The sequence below is a fragment of the Tympanuchus pallidicinctus genome, unplaced genomic scaffold (genome assembly GCF_026119805.1).
Source record: "Tympanuchus pallidicinctus isolate F22 unplaced genomic scaffold, pur_lepc_1.0 scaffold30, whole genome shotgun sequence".
Classification (NCBI taxonomy): Eukaryota; Metazoa; Chordata; class Aves; order Galliformes; family Phasianidae; genus Tympanuchus; species Tympanuchus pallidicinctus.
This window is the reverse complement of record NW_026294748.1, coordinates 697,913-724,635: the sequence shown is the minus strand read 5'-3', so window position 1 is coordinate 724,635 and position 26,723 is coordinate 697,913. Positions and strand designations below refer to the sequence as shown.

General features: G+C 55.0%; 1 protein-coding gene across 1 annotated transcript in view; it reads right to left on the bottom strand.

Moving 5' to 3' along the window:
- The window catches only part of BCL9L (BCL9 like), a 42,124-nt gene that overhangs the window by 9,577 nt on the left and 5,824 nt on the right, over positions 1 to 26,723 (bottom strand). The window contains exons 2-4 of the mRNA XM_052697349.1: positions 4,263 to 4,626; positions 1,849 to 1,971; positions 386 to 596 (exon numbers count right to left, since the gene is read on the bottom strand). Coding sequence (XP_052553309.1) covers positions 386 to 596; positions 1,849 to 1,971; positions 4,263 to 4,563 — 635 coding nt within the window. The 5' untranslated portion in view covers positions 4,564 to 4,626. The remainder of the gene's footprint in view (positions 1 to 385; positions 597 to 1,848; positions 1,972 to 4,262; positions 4,627 to 26,723) is intronic.

Here is a 26,723-nt window from a genome sequence, read left to right as displayed (position 1 = left end):
GAATGGGGGGGATATTCTCAGAGTCCTCCCACCTGTCCTGCACAGGCCACAGTGAGGTTTTCCAACTGAAGATCACCTGCCTTGGAATTTCCCTCTTCCCATGTCCTGTGCTGGGCCTTCTGCTCTGCTTTGTGCCTGCTGCTCCATGCTGCCCTATAGGTGGCTGTTTCCAAGATGCTCTAACACACAATATATGATCTAGCAAAAAGCCCTAAAACTCAGTCTTGCTAGACACAATGGCTGAGACAATGCAGAACAGAAGTGAGGAACTGAGTGCAGAACACCAAGCGTTACTTGGCATTCCCTGCGACAACCCAACCCCGCAGATGCCCCCGGATCAGCAATCCACACTGCTCTGGGTGAATGGACAAGGTCTGCTGCTTACGTGTTAGCAAGGTGCGTTGTAAAGACGTAGACGAACTGAGAAGGCTGCTTTCCTGTTCCACCACCTCCACCTCCCGCACCATCCGACCGTAAGCCTGGGGCAGTACCATGAGGTGTGCTGGAAGAACTGGTCTCATTCAGGTTTGGCAGCGGGTTGGACCCTGGGCCAAGCTGCGAGGCCGTGGACATTGCAGGATCTGCTACATTACAATCTGTGGGAGCACAGGACAGGAGTTACTGAAGCCAGCGCTGCAAGAGAAGCAGAGCAGCTGCTGAGCGGCACTGCTGTCTGGACCAGAATGAACAGAGATGGAGGGAAGCAGGAGGGCTCCCGGCACCACCAGATGGCAGCACCCGACCAGCAGTCCCTGCAATCTTGGTGGCCAATGTCCCCAGGCACCCGAGCGGCCCAACTCCTCCGTTGGTCTCTCCTTCATCTCAGGGTGGCCCCAGGCTCATCTCATCTCCCTTCCCGTGGTGCTAACAACAGGGACCCGGGTAGCAGGGGAAAAAGGAGATGCTTTTCACTGGCGATAATTATTAATCATCATTAATTATTGAGTAATATTCCTAATTAATATTAATAAGCATTGTAATTAACAGCAGCATTCATTGCTTTCCTCTTGCTCAGCTCCATACACACACTGTAGCCACTGAGCCAGGCCCGCTCTTCTCCTACCAACAGCGAACACTCAGACTAGCAGTCAGCCTGGGGCAAAGCAGTGGCACTGAGGGACGTGGGCAGTGGGCAGCACTGGTGGGCAGCTGGACTGGATTGGTTGGACCTCAGTGATCCTATGATTCTGACCAGCTGGCAGGAAAGTCTCGCAGTCCTGCCTTCCATCCTGGCCCTGGTGAACCACACAGAGATAAACATCTCAGGGAAGACGGCTGCTGTGCGCTGGCAGGCATTAAGGCCACACGTCACACAGCTTTATGGGCATGTTTGCTGACTCACAGTGATACCGAACTGCCACACAAGGGAGAATACTTCTTCCAAAGAGAAAGAAACAGCCGTATTTTTTCTAACATCTCGCACTCTGGTGGACGGGAAGAGATGGAAATTAAAGGAACCAGATCTGAAAGTTCACAAAATCTTTACACCTACATAACCTCAAAACGTCAGCCTGAACTTTAGGAATAGCTAGCTGGGCCTCACTAATGGGCATGGCTGGAAAAAGAACTGCCTGCTCACACTGGCCTGCTCAGCTCTGCCTGAACCACTGTCAAGACACCAGGAGCACCTTTAGCCTCATATGCACAGTTGAAGGTATCTGGGCAGCATGGACATCCAACCTCAACACCTTCCCTCTCCAGCATCTCAGTGCATCTCCACAGTTGTTCTGTGCTCCCACACCTCACTGCGTGGCTGCAGATACTCTCAGAGCCCAATGATCAGCCACACTCCCAGCAGAGATCTGGATTTATTCAAGATTCCGGGCAGGTAAGGAGGTAGGCACTCACTGTGTGCACTGCTGATGGGTTTGTCGTCTTCCTCGCTGTCTGGCCCAGAGCACCATTCGTCCCCACTGTACGGCTGCTTCCTTTCCAGCACGCACCGCCGCTTGCTGCGGGGAGCCACCTCGCCTGCAAAGGACACAAGAGTCAGAAGAGCTGAGGAGAGCTGCCAAGGGGCTGAGAAAGCTGGGGCTCTGCTTGGCTGCAGTGAAGGAGGTTGGGGAAGCACGGCGTGCAAGGCCAGGCTCTTTAGCTTGAAGCTCACCAAAGCCCAGGCTCAGCAATCATACCCTGCAGGTATCTGGGCTGGCGCTGAGACATCATCCCCTGAGTGGTGGTCAACGGGCAGCTTGGGGGTGGCGAGCCAAGACCCCAGGTGGCAGTGGGACCCACGCAGCGCTTGGCCATGCTGTCAGACATGGCCTCCTGTACTCTGAGCACTGTGCCAGAGCTGCAACACAATCCCTTCCAGCAAGGCCTTGTGAGAGGCCCAGGCTGAAAGCCCTTCAGCAGCAGCCCTGCTTGGCCTGAGGCACTGCTCACAGAACATCTCTGCAGCCCACGCTGGGCCCAAGCTGTTACCCTTTGGCTGAGGATGCTGGCACCTCGCTGAACCCAAGGATTATCTTGTAGGCACAGCCCAGATGCTCGCTCATTGAGAGAGGCACAGCACCGGCTAAGGGGAAAGCACAGTCAGTGCTAGATGTCTGCCATTCAGAAAAACAGTCTGGCACAGGAGACAGACAGGGAGCTTGTTAGAGGCCTGCTAGGTTCCTCCTTCCCTCGCCAACTCCCACAGGACAGATCCTGTGAGGAGACCTCCCAGGTGCTCGTCTTGCCTGGTACCAGCAGAGCACTAAATCCTGCAGCTCCCCACCAAGCTGGCAGTCAGCGCTCGAGATCACTGCCTCATCCCTGTCCTCCTCCCTTTCTCCACGCGTGCACTGGCTCTGCTCCTCCACAGGTCTGCATCCCCACATGCACAGCCATCCGTCCTCCCAGACACAGGACTGCACGGCTCTCCTGATGAAGTACTGAGCAAGGCTCTTTTTTTGTGTGTTTTTTGTTGTTTTTCTGCCTGGACAAGGGCTTCAAAGAACAATCAGTGGTGAGAAAGTTCATTAAAAGACAAGTAAAACCTGAAGATGTTTACAACCTTGGTAGGAACAAGAGACACAGACTCTGCTTTTCAAAGCCATTCATTGGGCAGAGCCTTTACACTCTCTCTAAACTCAGATGCTCCCTTGATTTCATAGCTCAGGTTGGGGCAGCTTGGAAAGGAAACAGCTTGCCTGAAGGCTCCCAGGAATCATAGAATCATAGAATAGCTTGGGTTGGAAGGATCACGAATCTCCAACCCCCTGCCGCACGCAGGGCCACCAACCTCCTCATTTCACAGCAGCCCAGGCTGCCCAGGGCTCCAACCAACCTGGCCTTGAACACCTCCAGGGATTGACGGGGCATCCACAGCCTCTCTGGGCAGCTGTTCCAGCACCTCACCGCTCTCATAGCAAAGAACTTCCCCCTGATATCCAACCTCAATCTTCCTTCCTTCAACTTAAAACCATTTCCCCTTGTCCCAGGGTTAGGAACAGGGACCAGATGACCTTCAAAGATCCCTTCCAGCTCCAAGGATTCTATGATCGATAACTTCAGCTCTGTGTTAACTCCAACGTAACATATCTGATCACTCTTTTGTACATAATCTAGAAGTTTATGGGCCATATTAATGCAAAGTGTTAGTGAATTGCAGAAGGATTCCGGCATTCCTGCTCGTGTCATTTCAGTAGATTTCCTGTGTCACATGGAGCCACTGGGCACCATGCTCTGTGAGATGCAGGAGAGCACAGGGAAGGCTGGCTGGGACAGGGGAGTCAAAGGATTTGCAAGTACTGACTCAGCCCTTTTTTAGAAGCCAAGTGTTTCTACACAAGAGTTTCATCCACATGTAATGAAACCACAGAGCTGCTCAGACAGCGACCCTTGCAGCAGCACCTCATTAACCAGGTGAGGAGCTGGGCAGCTGCAGGAACACCACAACGGCAGCTCTTTGCCAGCAGGGAGAAGACACAAAACAACTAACTCTGTCCTGAGCTGAAAGTCTGTACGTTGCAAAGCAGAGCTGCTCAGAACAGCGTAGGTGAAGCAGGCTCTTGTTTAGCAGGCCTCAGAAGCCTATTCAACCCACAGTTTCAGACTCTCGATGTAACCAGCAGTTTAAGAAATGACAGTGCTCAGCCACTCTGGTCCCAGAACTGCAGATGAGACACGTGGTGATGCACAGGCTGCTGGGGTAGCTCCAAAGAGAAGGGCAGCATAGAAACACAAGCTGCCTACAGCTGCTCCCATCCCCACTCCTGCCCAAATGCTTGGAGCAACTGAGAGAAGGACTTCTGAAGCACAGTTTAGGAGCACATTACCTTTCGACTCCGTGTCCAGCGACGGGGTGCCAGCTTCTCTCTGCTCTCCAGAGTCCACTGAGATGCTCCGTTCCCGTTTCACCTTGCCTTTCAAGGAGCTGAAGTTCGGGACAGTGTTCTGGCTGTTTTTCAGTCCAGAGTTGCCAGGGGAGATCTGGGTGGCCTTGCCGCCATGGCTGCCTGCACCCACACCCTTCGAGCCCAGGTTGCAGGTGGGTGCTTGGCTCACGTTGTGGTGCTGGGCTGGGGCACCGCTGCTGCCTGCCTTGCCATGGCTGGGCAGTTTGTTGTCAGGGTGCATTGGATTGGCTGAAGCGTCCCACAGCACCAGTGGAGGGAGCTCCCAGGCCCTTCTGTCACAAACCTGCAAGAGAAGAGGGCAGAGGGTGAGCAGCGTGCCCCACACAGCAAGGCAGAACCCAGAGCTGCTCATACGACATCGCTCAACCTGCAGCTCAGCACCGGCCCTGGGCACTGCTGTGTGCATCCCTCACAGCTACCTTCAGTTCCTGCATGGGACAGGCGCTGTGGGACCACAGCCAACCTCATCTCAGGAGCACCAGAATGGGCTGCTTAGGGCGCCCATCTCCAACTTTAGGGATGCACCTCTTGAACAAAGACCTGTAGCATATTCCTTGCTAAAGAGTCTGACGGTGCTCCTGCAGAACAAAGAGCATCCCAGTGAGAACCGCTCCTCAGCTCTCCTGCATCAGGGCCTCACACTGCCCTGCCACAGCCCTGTCATTACTCTTCTTCCTGCCACAGGAGAGTCTGGGGAAGGAAAGCAAACCACGTGTTTGGGGAAGCTGAGGTATCCCTGTCTACTTGCATACTTCTATGTTGTTTGCATGACACACTCTCCACATAGGCAAGAACCTTTCCCTTGTATAGGCACACGCGTTTCCCAGCACGCAGGGGTTACTGGGACCACGCTCCTCCCATCTGGTCTGAGCAGCCCAGATGCTGAGCACAGATTTTTTCTGCCACCCTGGGACAAGCAGCACTAAACTCTGCAGCTCTAAATAGAACACAGTGCCCAGCAGCACCGTGCACACCACCTCCAACTTGCTGGTGATGGCTGCGAGGCACAGGCTGCATCTTGCAACTGACTGCCAGGGAGCTCCCTGCCTGTAAAATGGACTTCTCCACACCTGCTCCCTGCAGCAGGGCTGGCTGGTGTGCAGCAGTGTGCAGCAGTGCCTGGCAGAGCAGCATGTGGCAGGAGCCCTATTGCACAGCCCTACAGCACACAGCCCTACTGCACAGCCCTACTGCATAGCCCTACAGCACACAGCCCTACAGCACACAGCCCTACTCCACAGCCCTACAGCACAGCCCTACAGCACAGCCCTACAGTACACAGCCCTATTGCACAGCCCTACTGCACACAGCCATACTGCATATCCCTACAGCACATCCCTACAGCACAGCCCTACAGCACACAGCCCTATTGCACAGCCCCACAGCACACAGCCCTACTGCACACAGCCATACTGCACATCCCTACAGCACAGCCCTACTGCACACAGCCCTACAGCACATCCCTACAGCACAGCCCTACTGCACACAGCCATACTGCACAGCCCTACAGCACATCCCTACAGCACAGCCCCACAGCACACAGCCCTACAGCACACAGCCATACTGCACAGCCCTACAGCACAGCCCTACAGTACACAGCCCTACAGCACAGCCCTACAGCACACAGCCATACTGCACAGCCCGCCCAGGCATTCCTGCCTAGTTAGCAGGATCATTTGCGCACAGCTTGCCCTATCACTGCTCCCTAACTAGCGACTCGTTAGCTGCTCCCTCCTCCTTCCCGCACACCTCTCTGAGGGCTCCGCTTTAGCCCGGAGGAAGATGGTGAGCCACAGTGCTGATTAATTTTCACAGCACATAAGGGAGTTGCTAGCCCTTTAAGCATCAGCCAGCCTTGCTCGCGCGCTCTCGTTCTCTGGGGACCTATTAATAGCAGCTGGAAAGATCACATCACTCTCTGGATATTTATACCCCTCATTCCACACCAGGAGAGATTTATGTCAGAGCCGCGGTCCCAGTGCCTGCCCAATTGCTCTGTCAAAGCGTTTGCAGGGGGAGGGGAGCGGAGTGGGAAGGGAGACACAGAGAGGGCAAGCAGGGAGGAGGAGAAGGTCCATATGGCACAGACTGCGGCATTAAGCACACACGCTGCCTGCAATCACAGGCTGGCCAGCCTCGGGGAGCCTTCACCCCGCTGAAGAGGCTGCTGCCAGACAGCATTCCACAGAGCGAGCCCCGCAGCAGCCCGTGCCACCGATGGCCCCCAGCCCTGCCTGCTGCTCCACCAGCTCCGCACCACGCAATTTGTGCAGCACATTGCTGGGCTGTCCTGAGGGTCACAATCTGATGCACGCCCAGATGCCACCAGATTAGCAGACAGGAGCTACCGCCACCGCTGCTATCTGCGAGGAGACGCGAGGCTGCCTGCGGCACATCTGCATGAACACAGTATTTCATTCACAACAGATCCCAAAGTGCTTCACCAAACACGCTCAGCAGCACTGCAGCACAACAGGAGCTATAGCACAGCACAGATGTGAGCGTGCTGAGGAAAGAAAGAGAAAGCCACGTAAGGCCATGCCCACAGACTGATGGTCAAGATGCACCCACTGTCCCTCCGGTTCTCAGGTCAAACTCATTCATCAATGAGTCAGAAGCAGAAAGGTCCCCTCCAAAAGGCCCAGTAGTAACCACAGCCCTTTCAGCAGCCAATGAGCCACAAAACGGCTCAGGTTGGAGGGCAGCTCAAAGCCCACCCAGTGCCACCCCCGGCCGTGGGCAGGGCTGCCCCCCACCAGCTCAGGCTGCCCAGGGCCCCATCCCACCTGGCCTGGAGTGCCTGCAGGGATGGGGCACCCACAGCTCTCTGGGCAGCAGCGCCAGCGCCTCACCGCCCTGACCAAAGGATTGCTTCCTCACAGCTCACCCACATCTGCCCTCTTTTAGCTTAAAGCCATTCCTCCTTGTCCTATGACCATTCCCCCTTGTCCTATCATATAAAAGCAGATTCTTTCCCACAGACATGCCTACCACGCTACACCCCCATCATACCCCCATCTCACTGCAGCTAATCATGGAAGTTCACCGTGAAAGGTGCTTCACTCACAGATACCACACAGCCACCCACCTCGTGCAGCCTGGATGACCTCACCCCATTCAGGAAGACAGACATCCCTCAAAATGCCACGAGGGAGGACGGCCGTCAGCCCTACAGGACCCAGCAGCCACCCCAATGAAACCTTCAGGTGCAGAGCAGCCTCGCTCACTGTGAGATCCCCTACAGAACACTGTGTTCTAAGGGCATCTAATTAGCACTCCTCCTCGTTTCATTTTGGGTGCTCCAGGGAGGACATCCCATACCTTGCCTCAGCTGATGATAGCACAGAAAGCCATGCAGAACTGACTGTGACCCAGGGAAATTCTCCCATTCCATCCTATTCGGTTCTTAACCGAGCCCAGCCACACCACGCTCGCAAATCCTAACAGGAGAAAGGCCAGAAGCAACTGCCTGCAGATTCTACTGTGCTCTCAGAAGCAGCAACAGTTGGATCTTGCTGAAGAGGCATGGCGGGACTCCACCCCAGCCTCCCATCTGTCTGGCTGCAGCACGCTGATAGACATCTTGATTGCTGCGAGCTCCTTGCACACACCCCTTCCAACCAGATTCCAGCAGGCATGCCACGCATCTGGGCCACAGCAGAGAATTAATTAGAAAGAAGATACACTGACACAGGCAGACAAATGATCCAAAACGTCTTGAAAAGAACACGAGAAAAAGAAGATTGCATAGAAATGTGGCTCCCTCTGCAATTTAGCAACACACACGCTCCAGCCCAGCAGTTTTAAAGACAATAGAAAATCTAATTCCCAGTGGCTACAGCGAGGTGCCAAGACTCCTGGGTCCTAGCCTTGCTGCCACCAGATCCATGAGTGATTCTGAGCATGATGGGTTTTGTCTGGTTGCCTTGATTTCCCCATCAGAAAACAGGCAGCCAACCTACCTGATGAGGGGAAGGAGCACACAAAGCTCAATCGATAGCTCTGCTGGAAGATGTGCTGTATCTAAATGCAGAGGGAGAATATTTGTGTCTTGTACGTCTGAAAAGCTTTAAATCAAAGACTTGGGCAGAAGATAAACCTCGCATGGAAACAACAAAACTGCTTTCAGCAAAGCTCCGCTACACTCTGAACAACAGCAGGGGAGGAGGAAACTGAGCAAGGAGAGACTGAGCTGACAAACTCCCCGTCCCGGAATTGATAGCTGATAGTTCAGGAAACCTGAAACCCCAATGCCTTCCCGGAGGACTTTCTGGTGAATCATGCTCCCACTCTCTCTGAACAGCAACACAGATTCCCAACACCACCGCAAGTATGCAGAGTGTGCACCGCGTGGTGCAGGGCAGGAAAGCTCCTAGCAGCACTCTGCCAGCCCAGCAATGAAACCTGGATAACTGCAGAGTTGCACACGGTGGATATCAGACTCCTGAGCTGCACCGACATGCCCCACCAACAGCAAAGACAAGAGGCATGATGAAGTGATGCAACAAGCAGAGAGCAACCAGGCCCTGCTCTGCCAGCCAGCTCAGGGAGTAACAAGGGCAGGCCGCTGCTGCACAGTGCTGAGCACATCACCTATGTTGGCAGCACAGCTGCTCAGCCTTTTAGCACTGATGCTGAGACAGCCCTGATCCAAAATGTCCCATGGATATCACCACAATCACAGTCATGCAATGGTTTAGGTTGGAGGGGACCTTAAAGACCACCCAGTGCAGCCACAATGAGGTCTCCCCGCAGCCTTCTCTTCTCCAAGCTGAACAAGCCCAGCTCCCTCAGCCTGCCTTCACAGCAGAGGTGCTCCAGCCCTCTGAGCATCCTCGTGCCCTCCTCTGGAGCCGCTCCAGCAGCTCTGCATCCCTCCTGTCCCGGGGGCCCCAGGCCTGGGCACAGCACTGCAGGGACACCCATCACAGAATCACGGAATTACAGACTGCCCAGGGCTGGAAGAGACCTCAAGGATCATGAATCTCCAGCCCCCCTGCCACATACACACTCATCGCCAGCCTCCACCTGGACAGAGCCACGATGAGATCCTTGGCAATGAGAGATCCTTGGCAAGCTCAGAGGCTTCCTGAATTAAGTGTTCATGGGTCAGCAAGCGACACCCCAAAGAGCTGCTGCCATCTCCTAAAAGTCTCTCTTACCCCCAGTCTGGATGAGACTATGGCACACTGCCTAACAGCCCTAAGAGCAGCAGCTGTCCCACGGTTAGCAGCAGAAAGGGACAGCACGCTTTCAAAGAGGTAACACACTACTTCATTAAAGTCAAAGCATTTCATTGAGGCACGGGCTATGACAAGCTTTCCAGAAGCAAGATTTCTGATGTCTAAGATTGCTGAATCGTTTCTGATTTCAGAACAAGACCAGTTTCAGAAATCTGCCTTGAAAAAGCAAAAATAATCATTCCAAAACAATCTGTTTTGCGAGACCATCCAGTGGACTTTGATTTTGTTCCAGTGAGAAACAAACCCCCCCAAACAGTAGGAGAACTGTATAACTGTCATCCTGCCATCTCCAGCCAAGAGACCACGATGAGCATCAGCAGCCAGAGGCGCCCTGAAAGCCACCCGAGCCCAACAAGCACAGCTGAGCACCAGCATGGCATGCAGCAACTGTGCAGCTACAGGAATGCCTCATTGTTATCAAGCATCAGGAAATTATCTTGCTCTTATAGAGTCAGGTGGATAGCCTGGAGAAGCCCATTCACTTCTTGTATCCTTTACATGCCTTTTTCAATGGCAGAAGAGGTGACAGCCTCACAGCCTCTATAGGAGGGTTGTAAAGACCTGCAGAGAAAACTTAGTGCTCTGTCAAATCCTAGCGGCTCTCAGAGTCATTTGGTAGATCCTGCTGCTCTCCTGTAATTTGGAGCTGCCTTGGAAATAAGGCATTTCAGTAGGGCTGCTTGGCCACAGGTCTCAGAGGTCTCAAAGGAGGATAAAATCTCAGCCTCACCTTCCTTCCCACCTATGGAGAGACATCCCCATGTCAGAAATGCACCCAGAGCTTTGCCCCACACTGCCCTCTAATACACTGACACTCATGAGCAGCTGGTTTGGAGGTGAGATCCTGAGTACCCAACTTTCCCACAAGTCTCACAAGGGAGTCAAGTCTTGCCTGGAGTCATGCAAGTCAGGTAAGGCCTGATGTGTATGCCATAAAACCACTGAATCATAAAGCACTCTAGACTGGAAAGGACCTTAAAAGATCATCTAATCCAAACTTGCATGGAAAATGGTGCCTAAATGAGATTATCCAGTATCCTGTCCAGACAACCATCCCCAAATCGTCATGAAATGATGTTTCAAGTCCTTTTTCTTTCCCCCACATGTAAAAAAGTCTCCTACATTTCTTCAGCCCTTTCACAGATGGCCCTGCATTTCACCACTTTCTCTAGGACAATTCGTGTTTTTAGAGCCAACACCCATGCCATTCTGAGCTCTTACAAATGCAGATTCATATACCTCCACCCATACTTCACTTCTGCTGCCAAAGCAGTGCTAAGATGCAGGGAGTACTTGGAACCCTGCCCTGCAGGACGATCCTTAAGTAGCAAGTAATCTGCAAAGTAGCCCTGGGACATTGGTGGGTAAACTAGTCTGTATTCCAACAAAAGCATCATAGAATGGCCTCAGATGGAGGGGATCTGGGCACAGCACTGCAGGTGGGGCCTTGCAGGGGCAGAGCAGAGGGGCACAACCCCCTCCCCTCCACTCTCCTCCCCTCCCATCCTCTTCCCTCCCCTCCTTTCCCTGCTGCCCCCCCTCTGTTGCTGCAGCCCAGGGGGCTGTCGCCCTTCCAGGCTGCAGGCGCACTCTGCTGCCTCACGTCCCGCTTCTGCCCATCGGGACCCCAAGTCCTTCTCCGCAGGGCTGCTCCCAACGAGTTCTTCTCCACTCTGGGCTCATGTCTGGCGCTGCCCCGACCCAGGAGCAGCACCTGGCCTTGCTGACCCTCATCATGTTCTCTCGTGCCCACTTTCTGAGCCCGTCCAGGTCCCTCTGGATGGCGTCCCTTCCTGCTGTTGTGTCCGCTGCACCACTCAGCTCGGTGCCATCAGCAAACTGCTGAGGCTGCACTCCATCCCATCTCTATCACTATATATCACTCCATCCTATCGTCTGTCGCTGATGGAGATGCTGAAGAGCTCCGGTCCCAAGATGGACCCCTGGGGGACACCACTCATCACCGGCCTCCACCTGGACATGGAGCCATTGACAGCAGCCCTCTGGCTGCGACCATCCAACCAATTCCTTATCCTCCAAATAGCCCAGCCTTCCAATCCATCTCCCTCCACTTTGGAGATAAGGATGTGGTGCAGGACTGTGTCAAAGGCACAACTCCAGGCAGGTGACATCAGTAGCCCTTCCTTTGCCCACCGATGCCATCACTCCATCACAGAAGGCCACTGCATGGGTCAGGCACGCTCTGCCCTTGGTGAAGCCGTGCTGGCTGTCTCGGATCACCTCCTCACCTCAATGTGCCTTAACATCTCTTCCAGGAGGATCTGCTCCATGATCTCCCCAGGCACAGAGGTGAGGCTCCCCAGCCTGCAGTTTCCAGGCCTTCCTTTCTTAAAAAGCATACTAGGTCCCTTCCCACACACTGCCAAAGTAAGGGTTTCTGCTATGCTACACGTGCAGGACAGGAGGGCAGTTAACTCCTGGCACCCCTCCACCTTCAACCCAGTAGAACCCAGCATGGTTCTCAGCCACTGGAGAGCAGACTGAGTGCCCCAACCCACTGGCTGCCCCATGGACTGAGGGGTGAAGCCACTAGATGTCACCCTCACCCAGGGCATCCTCAGCCCAACGCTGCCAACCGGTTTCATGTCCACACCAAGCCCTCCTTCTGCATCCCAGCCCTCAAACCGGGATGCAGACAGCTGTCCTGAAGGCCACATCCACACAGTCCTGGCAGATGTTTGTTCTCCTTCCTCAGAGAAACACAGCAAGAAGGTGGTGGTGCACACTGCAAGCAAGGGTTGGCAATCCTTCTGCACCTTGCAGAAAAGCTCTTCCAAAACAGCTTGGCCAGGTGATGACCCTTTGAGGTCTAAGATGCAAATCCCAGCCTGAACATGAGCACCTCCACCACCCCTCAACGCCTTGCACCCCACTGTGCTGCACAGCAGGACCTGCGCTGCAAGTGAGCAACAAGCACGGCTACCTTCAAGGACAGTCCATAATGAAGAAACAACATCTGCCACAGGCAGAAAGGTTTGGAAAGGAGCTCATTTGTATTGCTTATATCTTCTGGTGTCCTACAGTTCATGGCCTGCTTTGAAAACAGCCCCATTTTCGGGCAGAACTGGGCTCCTTTCCTGTGACCTGCCCCTGCATTAAGCACAATGAGCAAAGGGCACATTGGGACTTTGTGAGGTGACAAAAGCAGAGCTGGAGCGCCTGCTGGGTAGCAAACTGCCCAAATCACTGCATCTGTGCGCACACCTCATGTGTGCAGTGCCTCACCTGGGGCAGAAAGGCAGCAAAGGGATGGGAGAGCAAGGCTGGCTGCCCCAGCACCTTGCACAGAAATTGTTATCCATCTGCACTGCCATGCAGAAGGGATGCAAGAAGTCAGCAAGCGCTCCTCCGCGATTATAAATAACAGCCCCAGCACACAGCAGAGCTTTGGCTCTATATTTAAACCTTGGCTGAGGTCACTTCCTTTTCCCAGCAGCTCCCTCAACCCCCACTCCTGCTCGCTCTTATTTGCATGCCATCATGACTCAGGCACATTGGGGTTTAAGGTCAAAGGGGAAGCAGCCGTGCATTTGCCCTGCAGGAAATTCCACCCTGGGAAACCCTTCGCTTTCCCCAGCACTGATGGGGTGGGCAGTGAGGATCCGCTGCTGAGCAGCACAGGGCTTTACATGGGCTGGGGGCATGGCACGGGGGTTTCCCCTCCAAGCACCCTGCGAGGGCAGCTGCTCCACCTCCTCACCACGTCTCAGAAGCCTCCTCCACATCCTAAGCTGAAATTTCCCAGCTTCTCCCACGTCGGGGTTGCAGAAAGGCATGGCCTGTCCCTCAGAAGCAGCCCAAGGTCCCAGGGGTTGCTCTGCCCTTGTACAAACCCTCCCACAGCTCGCCAAGCTCTTGCAGAGACATAATTATCTAACCCTGACCCATGCTGCCAACTTACAGCAGAAACAGGCAGAAAGTGCCAGAAATCAGCCCATCTCACTAATTGCAGCCCTCTGGAAGGGCTGCAGGATGAATGTTTAACAGCAGCCAAACACAGACACCGCAAGGAGGGGCCAAGCAGCAACCTTTCCTTCTGGCTGCCCCCAGCCAGCCCCTCTTCTCCAACAGGAGAGAGATGCCTCATTGATTTATGGTGCACAGAGTTGGCAAGGGCTTCCAAAACTCCTCCAGCCCCTCACATCTGAGGCTCACAGGAGGCCCAAGTTTTGAGGTTTACAGTTCTCACTGTGGCCAAAGCCCTGTTCTCTGCAGCCAGATAAAGCTCCAGAGCAGTTTCACTTACACTTGGTACTGTAATTGAGGGCATGAAGCACTTCCAGCTCAGTCTGCACGCTCAGCTCCAGTTATTCCGTCAATTACAAAACCCAGAATGCATCAACGAGAAGAGCGATGGCGTTGACAAAGAGTTGGGTACAAAGGAGAAAGAGCACAGAGGCTGTCTAGTGGGAGAACTGGAAACAACATCACTCTTGGAACTGGGATGGCTGTTTACATTTTCATATAGGCAAATGGGATACAGGGTTTCCAGTAACACTGACTGGTAAGCCGATTCAGTGGCCTCTGAGCTAGCAGAAGACAGGCTGTGGTTGCATTTGAAGACTGACAGCCAGAAGATTCCCATGCACAGCCTTGGCATTCCAGCCAAATGTTTCTCCCTCTCCCTCATCCCACAGATTCAAAAGAGGAAATATGGGACAAGGCAGAGGTGCTTGAGGCAGCCCTAAAATCCCTCAGTCAGCTTACAGCATCATGGACAGCAGGGAGGGAGATGGCAGCTCCGTACAGCCTGTACTGCAAACCAGCACGTGCTGCAGGTCCTTCAGCAGACAGGCAGCACAGACACAGCCAGCAAAAAGCAGCACAGAGATGTCCGGTCCTTTTCCAGCCATGGGTTACTCGCGCTCTCCTGACGACAGACAGTGCATCTCTGGCTGTCTGTGACCTCTGGACCTGAGCCTGTGTGCAGGCAGTGTGATCTGCTGGGGAGCAGCCCTGCCCACAGCCAGGGTTTGGGACGGAGTGATCTTTAAGGCCCCCTCCAACCCAAGCCCTTCTATGGTTGTATGATCACACTGGTAAGGCATGAGTGCTCCTTCCAAGGTTGTGCATTTACAACAGGAATTAGAAGCAGGATCGGGAGCAGCTCTCTGGCCCGTGATCACGTTACAGGACAGGAAGGAAGAAGGCACTTTGATCAGGCTGGAATCGCTTTACACAGCTTCCACACCGATATCTCAGCCACTGGAATTAGCATCCCAACACCCCAAACATCCCATTCCGAAAGACACTTCCTGCTCCAGCATGTATGCTAGGGCCGGAGCAGCGCAGCTGCTGGTGGCTGTGCCAGGGTGGATGCAGGATGCTTCCAAACCAAGGTCACAGTACCTAGAGGTATGGAAGAGTACCTAAAGGGGCTGTAAGAAAGACAGGGACAGACTCTTCAGCCGTGTCTATTTGGTAAGTAAGACAGAGGGAAATGGCTTCAGACCACAAGAGGGGAGATTGAGGTGGAGCTGAGGAAGCAGGTTTGGCAGTGAGGGCGGTGAGGCGCTGGCACAGGTTGCCCAGAGAGGCGGTGGTGCCCCGTCCCTGCAGACAGCCAAGGTCAGGCTGGACGGGGCTGTGAGCACTGCTGAGCTGTGGGTGTCCCTGTGCGCTGCAGGGAGCGGCACCAGGCGGCCTTCAGCTCCCTTCCACCCAAACCACTCTATGACACGATGCAACGCAAGCTCAGCACGGCTCTGGCTCTCCATTTACACCTTCTCGAGATCACAGCTTGGCTCCCCCAGCCACTGCTCCTGTGCATGCTCACAGGTGCCAGGTGCCTTCCCACTGTCCCTCCTGCTCCACACGTGCCCCGTGCACTGATGCTGGCAGACAGAGGGTTAAAACTGCCCAGGGAGCTGCAGGAAGCCTCCTCCTTGCCTGCTCAGAACAATGGGGCTGTTGTGGAGGCCGGGCAAGTGTGGGCAGCTCCCTGGGACTGGCAGTTACCAGCCGTGTGCACCGCATGCTCTCCTCCTCCACAGGAGAAGCAGGTAGAAGGGGAGAGGTGGCTGCTGGTCTTTCCTGCAAGCCTTGGAGGAAAACAGCCGGCCCAGACATAAGCATGCCACACAGCCTGACTCCCACCAATCCACTTGGGTGCAAAACGCATAGTCACAGACTGTCTCTGCAGCTAAGAGAGCTGGAAAGGACAAAATGAGGTTGGAAGGGTAGACACCCATCATAATATACACCAGCTGGAACTATAGTGCATGTTGCAGGAATGCAGAGTGGCCTAGGTTGGAGGGGGAGCTTAAAGATCATCTAGTTTCAACCACCCTGCCATGGGCAAGGTTGCATTTCTTAGAGTAGAGAACAGTCTAAATGTATTCTTTCTCTGTTCTTTCCAGCTCAGGAACTGTAAAACAATCCTGAGATGCCAGGAAGATGACAGGAGAACATGAACTTTTGGCTATCAAAACTTCTGGGAAACCTGAGAGCTCTTCAACTCAACTCACACATGAGCAGTGAGAACAGAATCAAGTTCAGGGAGGGGCTGAATGGGTGAAGGGCAACAGCAACGGTCTGGAATTGGGGTAGATGAGCCCAGGACCTGGAGGTGATGCTGTAGATTTCAGCTCCCAGCAGCTGCATTACTCTAAGCCTCAATGGGGGAAGATGCAGCTCAGCAAAGACTCAAAATGCAGACAGGCCTGAGCACAGTGTTCCACCCATGCTGCTGTGCATGATCCCTGCAGGACTGACTGCCAACCCAGCACTGGAGCTTTACATTTCCCACCTGAGGGCATCATTTCCTTCCCAGCCTCCACATCGCTCTCCCCTTACTGCTGCTGCTCATCTCAGCCAACCCCACTTGGAGCTGCACTATGCAAGTTAAACACAAGACTACTTCAGGTCCCAAACAGGAGGCTGGCTGCTCCAAAGGAAGGGCTGCAAACGGATCTGTCAGCACAAATACACTGTGCTCTTTCCTTTGCAGCCAGCACTGTTCGAACAGCCCACAGATTTTGGTGTTCACTAAATATTTAAGCAAGAGAGCCCAAGATGAGAGCAGGTGAGTCTCACAGGGCAGGGTCTAATCTGTGCATTTGTACAGGGCAGCGGGCATGAAACAAAACGCACTTTCCTTTTCAACTAGGAAAAGGAAGGATCTGTGCAATCTCTGCAAAAAAAGAAGAAAAAAATATCACAGAAGCACAGAATGGTTGGGTTGGAAGGGACCTTAAGGACCACCCAGCTGCAAGCCCTGCTGTGGGCCGCTGCAGGGATGCTGCAGGCTGCACCCGCGGCCTCAGGCACTGCCAGCAGTGGGGCAGGACTCTCATGGCCCAGGGAAAGCGGTGACCCCGGGCCTGAGAAAGTGCTCCAGCAGGATTTCCAGACTACCCTGACACGCAGCTCACAGACAGGACAGCACACGCTCCGAGGTCACGGCCGCGTTCCCTTCAGCTGCTGTTCCTTTCAGCATGGCTCGGAAGACCACACAAGGGTTAAACCTGCCTATAAATATCTGTTCTCAGCAGGGCTGCTGCTCCGAACCCTCCAGCCATCTGTTCTAGCTTTCCCCCATCTAAGACTCTAACATCTGAACCACGCTCAGAATTCTTCGGAGCGCTCCCAAAAATAGCCCAGCGCCGTGGCTGCGCCGTCGCCGTGTCTGTGAGCACAGCAGTGTGCGCGGGGCCGCCTGTGTCAGCACAGCCCCGAAGCCGAGCAGATAGGAACAAGTCTGTGTGTGTGACGGCAGGCAGGCCCGCACCGGCACCGAGCTGCCTGCATCCACGTCGGCGTGGGTGTGCCTGCCTAACCGCGGCTCGGTGGGAGCATGTTCACACCAGCACCAACCTGCGGCCACGCGCGGCCCGCCCAGCAGCCAGCAGGGCAGATGCGGGTTCTCTTCTTCGATGCTTGGCTCGTGGAAGAGCGATGCAGCCAACCCCACCTCCGGGCACCAGAGCCTCGCTGCAAAAGCAAGTAAAGCCTGATCCCTGCACGAGGCCGCCCTGCTCACATCCAGCCGGGGCTTGCAGGATTTCCCCAAGCCCTGCACGGAGGTCTGGGATGAGGTTCTAAGGACGGGCACCTCTGAAACCCTGGTGACAGTATTTGTGGAGAGAGCTTTAAATTGCAGGCCTTCATGCATGCTCTTTGCGGAGCTCCCCATCCCCATCAAGGCCAGGTGGGATGGGGCCCTGGGCAGCCTGAGCTGGTGGAGGGCAGCCCTGCCCATGGCCAGGGGTGGCACTGGGTGGGCTGTGAGTTCCCCACCAAGCTGCTTTTGCATGGGGATATGCTGGGAAACAGCCTTAGCAGGCAACGCCAACTCAGCTGTACTGCATTTCTGATGGGGGGGGGGGGAATTGATCTGGGTATTGATTTGATGCAGGACTTGGTGCTTGTTTAAAAGTTTGCCCACAGGTCAGACCTTGTTACAAGCAGCTTTCCTGGTGATTAGGTTAAAAAGAAACTGTGCTAACAGCGCTAACCAGGACAACGTGGAACTGACAAGTCTTGCTTTCTACTCTCCAGTAAAAGCAAAAGCAAACAGGTAAGCAGCTGTGGCCAAAACGGGGTCTTAGAAACCATCCCCAGGTTTCCTGCCAGCATCAGTTACAATCAAACTGCAAATGCACTTTCAGCGTAGGACTGAGGAGTATGGGGTTTGCATGGATTCAGGTCAAATAGGTATCTGCTAAAAACAGCTTCCAAAAGTGCAGCACACCAGTATCCCCTCCAGCAGCCCAGGTGCTCGGTGGGCTCTGCATTTGGTGTGAAAGAAGCGTGGCTACATTGTGCTCCCTGCTTTCATCCCAGAGGCACTCACATGGTGCTACAGAGCACTCCTCTGCCCACACCCTCACGCCCACAGGCACAAGCACTTAAGATACTGGGAGAGAAGTGAGGAAAATTCCCTTCATTTCAATGGAGCCCAGTAAACTGGAGCCCAGCCTCTTTCAGGAGGCCTGATTTTGCCTTTTACATCTCTTAGCCCTTCTCAGTAAACCAGCTGCACCCCATCCTTGCCTTTGCAGCCCTGGAAGCATGGCTTGCAGCTGAGTGCTGCTAGATGACCGAGGAAGCAGCAAACCAGTTCAGAGCAGTGCAGGTATCCTCAGATAACCGCATGCCTCACAGCAGCCAGGCAGCTGCTTGCCCTCATGCAGCATTCTCACTGAAGCACACAGGAGCCAGAGCAGAGCCGAAGCATTTACTAGGATTTATGCATTTGGAAAGAGTAAAAATCAACGTACAAAGTCCTCACTTCTCCCACGTGCTCAGCACAGCAATGCAACGTCCCCTGCTGCAGGGACACACATTAACTCTCAGCACCAACTATTTCCTGCACCCTGCTCAGCTCTCCCTCGGGCACACAAGGTGCTCCTGTCCCCAACACTGACATACAAGCCTAAACCCAGCCCCACACTGAGGGCAGAAAATAAAAACCAGCTTCCACGAGGCCCAGCCCTGAGACAGAATGAGAGGTTTGTTGTCAATACATGAAGCTGTCACTAAGTGCAGGAAAAAAAATACTGGGGGGGGGGGTGGGGGGGGGGCAAGGGAGGGGACAAAACCACATCTCTGCTCCTGGTGGCCAGCCAGCTGACTGACTCAGCCAGCTTGGTCGCCTGCCATAGAGATATAAAAACAAAACCGAGCTCTCTGAGAGGGGAGAGAAGGGGATTCAGACAAACGCGTTCTTCTGACGCGCGATCCTACAGCAGCCTGGAGCGTATTTAAGAAAATGGCTCCTCTGTCACTTTGGCCAACAGCTCAGCACAGAGCAAGGCGCAGCTCAGGACCTCTGCTGCCCGTGCCTGCAGCAGGTGCCAGCCGCCACCAGCACCTTCCCCAGCTCGGGGCAGCTGCTGTCTGCAGGCACTTCCCCACCTCCGCCTGCTCCCTGCTGGAGGAATGTGCACAGGGCTGGGAGGAGCGGGGAAAAGGTTGTTTTGAAACACTAACTGCGATGTTATTTATCTGGATCCCACAGTGCCTGTGGCACAGCAGCCGCTCGCAGCGAGCGCTCGCCGTTCCCAAAGCGCTGTGCAAACACTTGCACACTCCCCACTCCCTTTGCAGTGCAGCAGGCTGACACGCACAGCACGCGGCTCCGAGCCCCAGCACAACCGGATCACCGTGAAACCCCGTGTGAACAAGCAGCACTTGGCACTTCACATCGCAGCAGGCATTACAAGCATGATCTGGCGAAGCCTCGTGAGCCTCCCACGCAGCCATCTCCCCTAGAAACTGGCCGGCCTCCCTGGAGACCAATCCCTGATGTGAGTTACCTAAGGAGCCGATGACACGTAGAGCTCAAAGCTGGGCTCTTATCAAGGTGTCAACATCGAGGCTCAGGCTCCATGAAAGCATTTGCACTTTGGCTCCTCAGCACGGAGACAACATCACTTCTTCACACTGGAATGCGGTCACCTGTGAGCCGCTCTGCGCAAGGAATCGCCTTCCTCGACCCACAGAGCTGCAGATGTGCATCCCACAGGGCAGCAGGTGCAGGGCTGCTCCGAGGGGCTGCAGGAGGACAGCAGAGTGTGGGATCAGCAGGAATGGGGCAGGCAGACGGGACGGCTGCCAAGGATGGGATCCACCACCACCAGCACCGCCCCACGCTGTGCCCTGTGCTGACCACCCATCTGCTCCTTCAGCAGTGTTCCTGGTTTGAAAGAAGAGAGAAAGAAGGGGACTGGGGGCTGGGGAGAGGAGTGACAGTAGAGGTTCACCGTGGAGCTAAAAGGGAGATTTAGTAACTGTCGGAAAAAATGGCTGCTTTATTGCAGGCAGCTTGTAAACCCTGGAGCCTGAAGGTCTGGGAGTAATTTCTCCCTCCCACGTGCTGGGCTCAGTTTGTACTGGGGGTCAGGGGTCAGTGCTTTTCCAAAGCATTCTGGGAAACACGCCAACTGGAGCAAGCTGCGAAACAGCGCTCCTGCAGCACGGAGCAGGCTGCCCGAGGAGCCGACCCAGCGAGCTGCAGCGCCTGCTTAACCCTTTGCAGGGCGACCGCTCCGCTGCCGGGCCGTGATGTGGGCACCGGAGCAGAGGGGACACGGGCTGGTCCTCCAGGGTGCACCTCCCAGCACGGCCCAGGTGCTGTGTCTGAGCCGTGCTGCAGGGTGGGTGCAGGGAGTCAGACTTTGAGCAGAGGGAGAACAAGCAGAACGAGAGCCTTGCGCCCGGGATGCAGCCTTAGCATCACCTGCTCCGTTTCAGAAGAGAGAATAACTGTCTCTGAGCTTCCTTCAGCCCAGATGCTCACCCTCACCCCACCAAAGCACCGCTGAGCAGCAGCAGACACCAATGCAGAAGCGCAGCACTGACCACATGCCGAGGCACCTCTAGAAGGCAGCTCTCCCACAGGCAGGGCAAAGGGAAGGATGCCCTCCCTCCCTCCTCATCCCTGGCACTGGGGCACAGCAATGCTTTCCTCCCGCAGCCGCGCCATGCCCTGCTGAAGCTCTTCTCTCCCTCTTTGCACCCTGAAGGCCGCACAGCACGGCCAGCACAGGAGCAGAGCCCACCAGCAGCACGGCGTGTGGGAGCCTCGCTGCGCACAGCACCGCTTCCTGCGAGCTGGCAGGGGGTGTGGCTGTGCCTCTGCACTCCTCCGCCACAAAGACTGTCACACCGAAGATGATCCATCTCCCTCCAAACAAAGACTTGTGCCTTCTTCTCTCAATCCCTTTCAATCGCTCTCGCAGCTTTCCACGCGGGTACAAAATGGCAACATTTCCCCACGGGCTCTGTTTATCCCCTCTTCTTGAGCTGCCGTTCTCACATCCCACCTGCAGTCCCTCCAGCTCCTGTTTCCTGACCTGCCTTTATACCCAGAGCTACCGAACCCTCTTTCGTCCTCCCCCTCCTCTCACTCCTCCCCAGCCCACACACCCCAGCCCTCCTTCTGGGCTCTCCCTGCAATCACAGCCCAGCATTGCCTTCGCGCTCCCAGCCACTGCTTCGCCACCTTCAGGAAAAGGAGCCTGCCGTGCCCCCTGCAATCAATCCATCCAATCCTTCCCCCCCGGCTCCTTCACACCCATCTCCACAGACACCCGATGCCAGAAGCTCCTTACAGGGCATCCCTGATGTGGGAGCCAGGGGAGCAGCTGGCTGCGGGACGAGGATGTCCTTGCAGCCTATCTCCATCCCTTATTGTACCAAACTCATCTCACACTGGAGTCACTGAAGCCACCAAAACGCTGCTTTGCAGGGTCTACAACCAAATCCTCCAATTACTTGGCCGCAGCAGAAACACATTTCCCTTCTCCCAGAAGGGCCCAGAGGAGTACCTGGAACAGCAAACTTTGGCCTTTGCAGCTGCACAGGACGGAGCGAGGCAGACATCAGACCAAAGCATCCTCTCCTGGCACCGGGGCTGCAGCTCCCAGCTGACCTGGCTGCAGCACCTCCAGCCAAATGGCTCCGAGCTCTCTGCCCACACTCGGTGCATGTCTCTGGCCCCAGCCGCAAGCTGGAGCCCTGCCAAGCAGAGGGCTGCCTGCCTGAATCACGAGCCAGAGCAGGGTAAGCATCGCATTTAAGCCTTTTCCCTCCATCAGGCACCCTGTTTTGTTTTTTTTTTTTCCAGCTACGGTCTTGTGAGACGGAAGGCTGCTTGGAGCTGAGCCAGCACCAGGGAAACCACCATTTCAAGGTCCTGTGAAGGAGCCTGTAAGAGCAGAAGGGAGCTTTGGCTGGGCGTTGGGGGGGGGGGGGGGAAATGATGCACAGAGCAGGCTGTTCGCTGGAAGCTGCTGCTGCTTGCCAGGAGGCGGTGGGGGGAGGAGGCAGCAGATGTCCGCAGACAGCATTTGCTGAGAGCCTGCAGCACTCCAGCCCAGGGAGGGGAGGAAGGCGGCGGCTGGTGCCACTGCTGCTGCATTGTAATTGAACAGGACAAACATGACAGAGTCTGCTGAGAAAGCTTACGCTGCCTTTCCCTCCAATAACTGCGAGCTTAGAGATGGGAAGCGGGAGTCCTGGGACAGTGACTTGGGGTCAGGACGGTGCTGCAGGGAATGCTGCATGGCCCTTCCCCAAGCTGCACACCCCTCTACGGCTGAGCGCAGCCACCAGCGCTGAGTCTGCCTGCAAGAACTGCTGGGAAGGTCCTGCTGCAGGCCACGAGTTCTCTCTCCTCCTGGCACAGATAGCAGAGTGCAGGAAGAGAGGCAGTAAGCATCCAAGGACGCACAGCAGGAAGCAGAACACAGGGCTCAGCCCACCAGCTTCCCCTTTCGGGCACCAGCTCTCCCAGCACCCAGGTGCCCTGGCTCACAGCTGCTTCCCCTCAGCAGCAGCTGGCAGGGAGCGCTCAGGTTTGCAACAGCCCCGTGCAGATCGAGGCTCTGCATTTCCCCTTCATTGTAAAAGTGGATGATGAAGAACACAACCGCCGCTGCTGTGGCAGGCAGCCAGCAAGCCCAGACCCAGCAGCACTGCTCTGTGCTCTGTGCAGGCGTGAGGTGTCAGCTGGGCTCTCGGATGGCCCACGTGGCTCCAGTTTCCTGTCTCTGGGCAGAGGAGGTTTGCTTCCTCCCTGCAATAAATGAGGCCGATCAGAGGAGCTCTGCCACCAGCCACGCAGTAATGTGGGCTGCCTGGAGCCAGGCTTCTCCCATAGGTTTTGTTCTGCATCCAGGATGCTCTACAGAGACGGTGGGTGATGGGAGCTGCACCTCAGCAACTGTGTCCTGCGCCACCAGCGCACAGAGGGTGCAGCAGGAAGTAAGCACAGCACGCTCCTACCTGGCCAAAAAGGCCCTGGGACACCCAGAAACGAGCCATCACCCAGTTTGGATGGAAAGGAACTGACTTAAGCCAGAGGGGCCTTTGGCTCATTAAGCAAAACCACCCTAGGGCTTGTTGTTCAGATCAAATCGAGCAGCTCCTGGTTCCCTCCCACAGCATACTGAGACACAGTCTGGCACTTGGGTCCACTTGAGTCCTCTTAAAATAAAAATTAATTGATATGCAAATAAGATGAGGCATTAGATTAGTCTACTGGCCGAGAGCAATGCACAGCTTCCCCACCATTCCAAGCTACAATCCCAGCATTGCAGCATCCTTCCCATGCCTGGAGTCAACCCCGGACAGCAGCTCAAGAGCAGAGGGTCCCAACAACGTATGCCACGTGCACAAGGGAGGCTGGGTGGCACAAGATCCTACAATGGCTGAAATTGTTTGAATTAAATAGCATAATCAACTAAATCAGAAACATTTGCCACCGGTTCCTGAGCCTCTCTTCATACTTCAAAATCACCAACTGGGATGGGGAACAGTTTCTTCGAGTCCTGACCATGCAAACAATTGGACAGGTAGATCACTCTTCTCACTAAAATAACACAAACACCTGCGAAATCAGAATGCTCTGCTAAAGTTCTGGATCGAGGCGAAGTAACTCCTTTATAACCAACAAAATGTTTAGATCTCATGAAAAAAAAACACCTAGTGGAAGCATGGCAAACAAGACATGTCTGAAAGATATCACAGAGTCTGCCACCTTGTAGGAAGCACCACAACAGCTGATCCAGCATGATGTTTTGTTTTCACGGCAGTCTCACCCAGCAAGTTGCTTAATGGGTGTCTAGAGCTGCCCTGGGTGTTTCAGAGCCAGGCTGACTGAAGGACTACAGCAAACGTCACTGCCATTTTTTGAGAAAGGGAGAAAGGAAGGCCTGGAAACTGCAGGCTGGGGAGCCTCACCTCTGTGCCTGGGGAGATCATGGAGCAGATCCTCCTGGAAGAGCTGTTAAGGCACATTGAGGTGAGGAGGTGATCCGAGACAGCCAGCACGGCTTCACCAAGGGCAGAGCGTGCCTGACCCATGCAGTGGCCTTCTGTGATGGAGTGATGGCATCGGTGGGCAAAGGAAGGGCAACTGATGTCACCTGCCTGGAGTTGTGCCTTTGACACAGTCCTGCACCACATCCTTATCTCCAAAGTGGAGAGAGATGCATTGGAAGGCTGGGCTATTTGGAGGATAAGCAATTGGTTGGATGGTCGCAGCCAGGGGGCTGCTGTCAATGGCTCCATGTCCAGGTGGAGGCCGGTGATGAGTGGTGTCCCCCAGGGGTCCATCTTGGGACCGGAGCTCTTCAGCATCTCCATCAGCGACAGACGATAGGATGGAGTGATATATAGTGATAGAGATGGGATGGAGTGCAGCCTCAGCAGTTTGCTGATGGCACCGAGCTGAGTGGTGCAGCGGACACAACAGCAGGAAGGGACGCCATCCAGAGGGACCTGGACGGGCTCAGAAAGTGGGCACGAGAGAACATGATGAGGGTCAGCAAGGCCAGGTGCTGCTCCTGGGTCGGGGCAGCGCCAGACATGAGCCCAGAGTGGAGAAGAACTCGTTGAGAGCAGCCCTGCGGAGAAGGACTTGGGGTCCTGATGGGCAGAAGCGGGACGTGAGGCAGCAGTGTGCGCCTGCAGCCTGGAAGGGCGACAGCCCCCTGGGCTGCAGCAACAGAGGGGGGGCAGCAGGGAGAGAGGAGGGAAGGGGATGGGAGGGGAGGAGAGTGGAGGGGAAGGGGTTGTGCCCCTCTGCTCTGCCCCTGCAAGGCCCCACCTGCAGTGCTGTGCCCAGGACAGGAGGGATGCGGAGCTGCTGGAGCGGCTCCAGAGGAGGGCACGAGGATGCTCAGAGGGCTGGAGCACCTCTGCTGTGAAGGCAGGCTGAGGGAGCTGGGCTCTATGATGATTCTGAGACTAGATGCACAGTTGAAGTCTTTGCCTGTGTATGCAGTGATGGAAGTAGAAATTTCTCTGAGTTGAAGCTCAGAGGTCTCTATGCATCACCAAAGGCCACAACCCCCAGCAACCTCCAGCACCTTGAAGGGCAGCCATGCCCCAGCCATGCCTTAAAAGCAAAAGCAGACACACTTTAAGAGGAGACCCAGTGCCTCTCTCTGCAAGAAAATCAACAGGAGAGCTAGATTCATACCTCTGAGCAGCAAAGCAAAGGAGCTTGGCCTCTACTGTCACATACAATCTCCACTTCTGCCCGTAAGCCCTGAGAAACGAAGCAGGACTTATCACTCATTTTCCAGGTGGAGGAGGGGATGCAGCCCCAGGGAGGTGCTTTCTCCTGCCCAATGCAGCAGAAAGCAGGCAATGGGAGGAGTGACAAAGAAAAGGGAGAGGAGTGCATGGTTCTGGTGCCCGCATCCCACTCTTAGGGCTGCCAGGCCTGCACAGGCTGCCAAATCAAATAGCAATCCAGAGCTACCCTTCTGACAGACAGAGCAGGACAAGCCCTCAAAGCAAGGCTGGCGCAGGGCTCCTTCTACCCAGGGCAATCACTGCCCACATCTGATGCTCATTGACTATGACTGGCAGCAGCTGATGCCTACGGATCACACAGAAATCTCAGTCCCTCCCACTGGAGAAGCTCTGTGGCTCCCCAGGCAAGCTGCAATTTCACGTTTTCCAACCAACACCCCCAGCTCTGTCCCCAGAGACGGATGTCTTTGACCATTAGGGACACTGAAGCAGCATTCAGATCAGAGCACGCACAGAGGAGGCAGGCTAAGAAGCAAACCCATGGCTGAGAAGAGGGCGAGCCCCTGCCCCACCAACACAGAACCACACAAAACGCCTTGGCCAAGGGCCACAGGTAGATTCCAGACCACAGGATTCACACTGACCCTATGCTTTGGCCACAAGGTTCTGCTGATCCTAAGAGACAGGTTATGATGGGGGTGGGCAAAGTCACACTGTGTGTTGTGCCCCAGTTTCTCCTACTGTAATGCAGTTCCTCAGCCAAAGGGGGTGAATCCAGCAGGGCTGTCCCTTGCAAATTACAGGAGCTAGCAGCACCTTCATTCCTGCTTCCCTGTTCCTCTGGGTCCTGCTCAGATGTTGCCACGCTGCTGCTCTTCCTGCAAAGCCTCGTGCACTGATGTGCAGCACATCCCTGTGCAGGAGGAGCCTCTGCCTGCTCCCACAGCAGAAACAGACAGTGACATTGAGAAAAATACAATTAACAAATATTAAATGGCCGGTAACTACGGTGGCAGCTGGGAGGAAAGATGCAGCCCAGCACTTCCTTGCAGATGGAGTACTGATAGATGCTGGCATGTCAGCTCAGATGCACTGGCCCTCCCAGGTGACAGTGCCTCAGATCTGG